This window comes from Zingiber officinale, chromosome 8B (assembly GCF_018446385.1).
Source record: "Zingiber officinale cultivar Zhangliang chromosome 8B, Zo_v1.1, whole genome shotgun sequence".
Classification (NCBI taxonomy): Eukaryota; Viridiplantae; Streptophyta; class Magnoliopsida; order Zingiberales; family Zingiberaceae; genus Zingiber; species Zingiber officinale.
The window spans coordinates 9,859,831-9,867,282 of NC_056001.1; the positions used below are offsets into that span (position 1 = coordinate 9,859,831).

The window sequence follows — 7,452 nt, forward strand, 5'->3', positions numbered from 1 at the left end:
GTCTTGAGAGAATTTATTCATATGTGAAAAAAAAAATCAAATAGAAAAACTGGTTACATTTTGCATATTTGTTGTTTGTTAACTCAGATATCCATGGTGTAATTTGTAAATGACAATGTGCAATGGATAGAGTTGGACTTATAGTTGAAAATCTAATATAAAAATTTAGCACAAATATAAAGAGACTTGATCTTAGGATGTTAGAATGATTACAAAATAACTCTCCTTTCAAATGGAAATGAAATGTTAAGTCTGTTGGTACAATGATACTCTCAAGTGGCCAAGTTTTATTTAACTGAATTATTTATTTTAATGTGTTTTACAAAGGGTGTTGTTTCTGCTTGAACTTATGCGCTTGAACTTATGTTGTTATAATTAGTATTGTTGTTTCTTTAAGTACCATAAGTTTACTAATTAGTTTTAATTTGATAATGATTTAATTTTCTTTTAACAGGTGTTGTCTGATGAGGTACTTAACTTAACGACCTAGGACATTTCCATTAATATTGAAAACTATCATATTCCAGGTGTTATTATTCCTTTACTAGTGAAATAATTTGAATTATCTATTATTTTTTTTGTAATTGTTGTGGTTTTGTACATTACAATATGTTGCCTAAAAAACATCTTTCTGGATGTGAGAAAAGAAAAAAAAAACTAGAACAATTGACTGAATTACAAAGAGGTGCTATTAATAAATTCTTTATTAAAAGTTCTCATGAAAATGCACAAAATTCAACTATGATTGTGAATGATGTAGATGAGTGTAATGAGATTCACGATGTTAATGAAGAAAAGTAAATTTTGAGTGAGCATGAAAATGTTATAAATAGGGTAGATAATGAGAATATTGACATTGATGACCAATTTATTTCTTCACTTGATATATATGATCCAAGAAATTAGGATAATCTTGATAATAATGCACGTGATATTTTAGTTGAAAAAGGGACTGTTAGAATAAGTAAAAGGGTATTTGAATCTTTTGGTGTATATCTTCTTTTCTATATAAAGGTCAAACTCGTGGGGTTCCAATAACACGAGATTTTAGGTTTTGCTTTGAACATGGCATCAGAGCCAAAACCCTAATTTCTTTTTCTCTTCCCCGTGCCGAATTCCTGTTCTCTCGCGCCGCCTCCTTCCTCGCGTCGCCTCCTTCCTCGCTGCCGCGCGCCGTCTCTGATTCACCTCCTCCTTCCTCGCGCCGCCTCCTCCCTCGCTGTCGCGCGTCGTCTCTTTTTCTGCCGCGCGAGTTCTCCAGTAGCGAGCGCCGCACGAGTTCTCCAGCGGCGACGGCCTTTCTGCCGCGCGCCTTTCTCTGGCACAAATTCTCCAACAGCGACAGCCCTCCAGCGACGGGCCTCTCTCCAGCAGCGAGCGCCGTCTCTTTCTGCCGCGCGAGTTCTCCAGCGGCGCCGTCTCTTTCTGCCGCGGCCTTTCTCCAGCGGTGTCTCTGTCATCATCAGCCAAGAACCTTGCCGTTTTCTGTTGCACAGAACCTTCTGCTCTGCTCTGTCATCAGCAGCCAAGAACCTTCACCTCTTACTCCTTGACACAAAGCTGCTATCATACCCTGCTGTCTTGCTTCCGTACCTCTTTCATTGAATGGAAATGGATTGGGGAAGGAACCAAGGACCCCTTAGATTAAGATTAAGTTGAAGCAGCCCTTGCTTTAGATTAAGTTGAAGCAGCCCTTGCCCTTCCAGTTGTTGTTTCCGATTTGAGAGTTCAAGCAGCCAACAAGCCTGACGCCAGAAGAAGCACTTCTGAAAGAAGCAAGCGCAGTCTGGTTCATAGTTCTATTCATGGCTACATCTGGCGCTCCAAAGCCAGATACCTCAATCTTTACCAACCATATTACTGCACCCCTCTCTTCCGAGCAGTTGGATGGTAAAAATTATATCTCCTGGGCATCTCACATTGAACTTTGGCTTGTTGGACAGGGGTATGAGACACATCTCACTCAAACTGAAGAAGATGTTCAAGACGTCGATCGTCCTCTGTGGAAGAAGGTTGACGCTCAGTTGTGTTGTATTATCCGAGCCACCATACATTCATCTCTTAGGAATGTCATCCGTACTCACAAAACCTGCAAGGCTGTTTGGACACAAGCTTAACAACTCTTTACAAACACCTCTCGGCGACTCTATCAAGTTTGTGAAGATCTCATGACTATCCTCAACGCCAATCAAATTAAGGATTCAATGTCAACTTATCTGGGTTCAGTTTCTAGCCTTCTTTGTGACTTCAATGAACTGCTCCCACCTGCGGCTGATCCTATTGAGAGCTTGAAAATCAGAAGAAATTTTTTATGTCTTTGGCTTTAGATGGTCTGCCCACAGATTATTCTCATGTCCGTGACCAGATCCTGGGCAGCCCCACAGAAGCTACCATGGAAAATACCTGGGCGACTCTTCTCCGTGTCCCGGCCAAAGTCTTGACGATGCCTTCTTTTGTGTTGGTGCAATATCCCTCAGGTCAAGGGTGACCTGGTTAACCAAGCTGAGTCTTGGTTAGGGTTTAGATGTTTGACAATAAGATATTGATTGAAGAAGAGTCAAGTAGGTCAAGGTTGACTGGATACTTGACTGGGAAGTCCTAACTGGCAAGTTAGGCAGAAGGAAGTCCTAGTGAGTGAAGCTAGGCAGAAGGAAAATCCTGGTGAGTGAAGCCAGGTGAAAGTCCTAGTGAGTGAAGCTAGGCAGAAGGAAATCCTGGTGAGTGAAGCCAGGTGAAAGTCCTAGTGAGTGAAGCTAGGCAGAAGGAAATCCTGGTGAGTGAAGCCAGGTGAAAGTCCTAGTGAGTGAAGCTAGGCAGATAGAAAACCTGGTGAGTGAAGCTAGGTGAAAGTCCTGGTGAGTGAAGCCAGGCAAGGAAGGAAATCCAGATGGATCAAGGATGATCGGACATCTGGTGTTGGGAAGTCCAAGTAGGTCAAAGGGATTGACTGGATACTTGGCAAGGAAGGAAGTCCAGATGGGTCAAGGTTGACCAGACATCTGGTGGAAGTCCAAGTAGGTCAATGGAGTGACCGGATACTTGGCACGACGAGTAAAAGTCCAAGTGGGTCAAAGGGATTGACCGGACACTTGGTGGGGAGTCCCTGGCAGTCAAGGGAGTGACCGGATGCGAGGCATGATGTACCAACAGTCAAGGTTGACCGGATGTTGGTTAGAGGTTTGGGACTTGGTTTTGGGCAAAATCTTGGATCGATCCGTGGATCGATCCGAGCTCTGATCGATCGGTGGATCGATCCGCATTCTTCTGGAAAGCTTCGGATCGATCCGTGGATCGATCCGAGGCTGATGATCAGTCGCCGGACGATGCTGCTTCGCGCGATAAGCGCCGGATCGATCCGTGGATCGATCCAGCGCTTCAGTACGAGGCGCTCGGATCGATCCGTGGATCAATCAGCCTCCCGATCGATTCGGAACATTTGAATCGATCGGGATCCGACCGGTTTAAAGCCGCAGCGAGCGTGGTCTTAGAAAATCCTTTTACGAGCTCTTCTCGATTCATTCCAGCTCCTCCACGGCTCTCTACAAGCACGTGATCGCCAGTTCTTGAAGGTTCTTGGAGGCCCAAGTCAAGAGGCGGATCTATTGCAAGAGGAAGAAGTTAGGGTTAGGGTTTTCGCACATCTTGTAAGCTTTTGCTTAACTTGTATTTCCCTTTCTTCTTCTTGTATTGAGAGTATTGTAGGGCTTCTCCGCCTTTGGTAGTTACCATAAAGGAGTGTTATTCATAGTGGAGGGTGTGTGCGTTGGTGTGGATCCTTGGATTAGTCACCTCTTGTGAGGTGGATACCAAGTAAAATCCTAGTGTTAGCGTTTTGTGTTTGTTTCTGTATTTTCCGCTGCACATCCAAGAATAAACAAGCAACGCCAAGCAACGAAGCGCAACGAGCGAACGCGACAAGCTATTCACCCCCCCTCTAGCTACTTTTGGTCCTAACAAGTGGTATCAGAGCGAGGCCGCTCTTCACCGGAATCATCGCCGGAAGGGTCAAGCATATCAAGAAAAGCTAGAGGGTGAAGAAGTTGGAGCAAATTCTTCAAGTTCAAGATTTTATCAAGCTCAACTTCAAGATGCAATTCCAAGATGGACTTGGATTTGACACAAGGGTGGCTCCACCATACACATCCACAAGCTTCGATTCTTGGAAATCAAGAATCGAAACCTTTCTTATGATGGAGATAGAGCAATGGTTTGCTCTAATGGAAGGCTTCGAAGCTCCAACAAACTCCAAGGGCAAGCTACTAAAGAAAAGCAAATGGAGCCTGGAGCAAGCCCAAAGGTGCGAGGCAAATGACAAAGTGACCAAGCTTTTGGTCAATTTATTGCCAAGCACCATCCTTTGCAAAATTGGAAAGTTTGAAGATGCAAAGGAGCTATGGAGCAAATTGGCCAAGCTTCATGAAGAGATCCCCTCCACTGTACAAGATCATGAAGAATCCAGAGAGGGTGACTCTTTGGAGCAAGACCAAGAGGAGGATTCCGAGGTTGAGAGATGCTCAACCTCCGAAGAAGAGGAAATCCAAGAAGCTTCATCCTCAAGGGAATGCAACGAAGGGAACAAGGAGGGAGCATACTCCTTGTTTCATATTCAAGATGATGAAGCCTCCACCTCTAGGATTGAGGGGGAGCAATCCTTGGTGACACCGGATCAAGAAGAAGGAGAAGCTTCTACATCCGGGTCAAGAGAAGAAGAGGAGGAAGAAGCTTCTACCTCCACAAGTCAAGAAAAATCAAATGGAGAAGAATCAAGGTCCGATCAAGAGGAAGCTTCTACCTCCGGATCCAAAGAAAAAGATGTCACCCCTACAAGCAAAGGTATAAATATTTCAATTAATAATAAAAATCATATTATATGCTTTGAATATAGGGAACATGGGCACTACAAGAGCAAGTGCCCTAAATTAGCCAAGAAGAAGGGCCAAGTGGCACAAAAGGGCAAGGTGAAGCCCAAGGAGGCCATCCCCAACACAAAGAAGAGCAAGGAGCATATTATATGCTTCTCTTGCAATCAAAAGGGGCATTATCGTAGTCAATGCCCCAAGGGGAAGAAGAGGGTCAAGGCTCAAGGAGGCACTAGTCAAGGGGGAGCCCAAGGTAAAGAAGAAGGTAACATTTATTGAGCCTACTCCTTTACATTATGGTAAAAAGCATGATAGGTCTAACTTTTATCATTTTAATGCAATTTACCATAAGAATAGAAAGCATGAGGGCTTTAAGGAAAAGCATGTGGCCCTACATGCTAAGACTATCACTCCTAGGGTTAGGAATGTAGGTAAAAGTCTAGGCAATAACTCTAAGGATTTTAGATACAAGCCTAGAAACCAAAATGCTCATGGACTTAATGAAAAACCAAATTCTAAGGATTTAATGATAGAAAATCAAGTCTTGAGATCAAGACTTGATAAAATGGAAAAGACCCTAAAAAGGATGGAAAATATCCTAAAAGGGCAAAATGAGCAAAACCTAGGGCTAGGAAAGTCAAAGCCATCAAATAGCCATAGAGGTTTGGGATACAAACCAAAGGCTAAGAAGGATGTGCCTAGTTATCATAGGGTTCCATATAGTTATGGAACAAACCCTAGGTTTAGTGGTCAAGTCAAAAATATTAGGGAAGTCATCCCTAAGAGTATTTTTGCAACAAATGTGACTAAGACTTCTAAGAAGTCAAAGAAGGTCACAAAGAAGGTCACAAGGGAAGAAATCCCTAGGGTTGACCTAGAAAATGTGACCAAGGCTTCTAAGAAGCCCAACAAGGTCACTAGGAAGGTATCTAGGGAAGTTATCCCTAGTGAGTACCTAGAGCATCCAAGGAGCACAAATAGGTGTTGGGTTCCTAGGAGCATCTTCTCTATCCCATAAATGGGTTAGAGAGTGTCAACTCCAATTAGAAGGGTAGTTAACCCAACTTTGAGGAAATTGACACTCAAGGAGCATTTTCAAGGTTTTGCTAACCTTTGAAAATGAAATGGAACTATTATTTACTCCTTGAAAGAGTAAAATGTGCCTAGTGGTGAAAATTTGATTTTAATCTTAAAAGGCACATATTGGGAAATTCATAAGAGCTACCAAGTTGGGATTTTGGTATGTTCTTAGAAAATTAAAGGAAATTGAAGCTTTATGTTGAAGTGCTACTTTTGTGGAAAAATGAAATATGCCAACATTTGAGGATATGCTTAATTTCGACTGGCATAAATTAATCAAGGGAATTAGAAATGTCAATTTAGGTTTTGGCGTTTTCTTGACGCACTTAAGGGCAATCTAGGTTTAAGTTGTAAGTTTAGCTAAGGTTTTAAGGATACTTAGATAGTTAATCTAGGTATATTTTATTTATGCTAAATCTTGCCATGATTGTTTGCCCATCATATGCCATGACATCATGTCTACTTTTGCATTCATGACTTATTATGAAAAATACAAAAATACCATGTCATGACATTCATACATCATGTAGTTATAGGATATTTTCTTTTGAAAATTATTTCTTTTTGATGTATGCCATAACATTATCATGCATTAGTTTAATTCCTTGTAATTAAGGACAAAAGGCATTTAACAACACTTACTAACAAGTGACATCCTAGGTGGGTGTCTAATATCTCCAAAATGCCTAGATAGATATGCATGATCCCTAGATTAGGGCAAAAACCAAAATCTCTACATCTCACAAAGACCTATAAGATGACTTGTATGTGTTTTAGTGCACATTAGATACAAGTGAGATGTTAGGATGATGAACAAAACTCAAGATGTTGATTTAGTGCATTCTTTTGAGTTTTAGTTTCATCAAAACACATAGATATGTGTTTTCCCATCATTGGGAAAGCTAATGTACAAGTCATGTGCATTAAGCCCAAGGAATATGGTGGGATATTGGTTTTGAAAATGTTTTTAAAATGTTTTCGGAAAACCTTGGTGAATGCTATCTTTTGATAGTAATCACCATTGAATAGTTAGACACAAACTTGAAGAAAACACTAAAGTTTTTGTAAGTTTTCAAGTTTGTGTCAATCTTTGAAAATATGATGTATTTTCATAGAAAACTATTTTTCCTTGATAATATATGCCCTAAACAATGTCTACACGAAATTTCATAATTTTGGATTTTGTAGAATTTTCTAGGGGTTTCGTTGACTGAAATGGAATTTCAGCAACTATCGAGCTCGATCGATCCATGGATCGATTGGGTGCTGAATCGATCCATGGATCGATTCGGAAGCCATCTCTGAAAATGGCTGGATCGATCAGCCGATCGATCCAGGTAGTCTGAATCGATCAGTGGATCGATTCAGAAAGGTTCAATCGATTGGAACCCAACTCCAATCGATCCAAGTTGCTGATTTTGGCTGGGAAAGCCTGATTTCAGCACTTTGAACCTATTTTAGTCTAGGTAACCATTCCAAACCCTTAAAATACATTTGTATACATAAAAAGGGT

General features: G+C 41.4%; 1 protein-coding gene across 1 annotated transcript; it reads right to left on the minus strand.

Moving 5' to 3' along the window:
* Nucleotides 1–1,015: 1,015 nt before the first annotated feature.
* On the minus strand, nt 1,016–1,602 carry LOC122013485 (octapeptide-repeat protein T2-like). Its single transcript, XM_042569764.1, has 2 exons — nt 1,573–1,602; nt 1,016–1,453 (listed from the first exon to the last, which is right to left on the minus strand). The coding sequence occupies exons 1-2, from the start codon at nt 1,600–1,602 to the stop codon at nt 1,016–1,018; spliced, it is 468 nt and encodes a 155-aa protein (XP_042425698.1).
* Nucleotides 1,603–7,452: the final 5,850 nt, after the last annotated feature.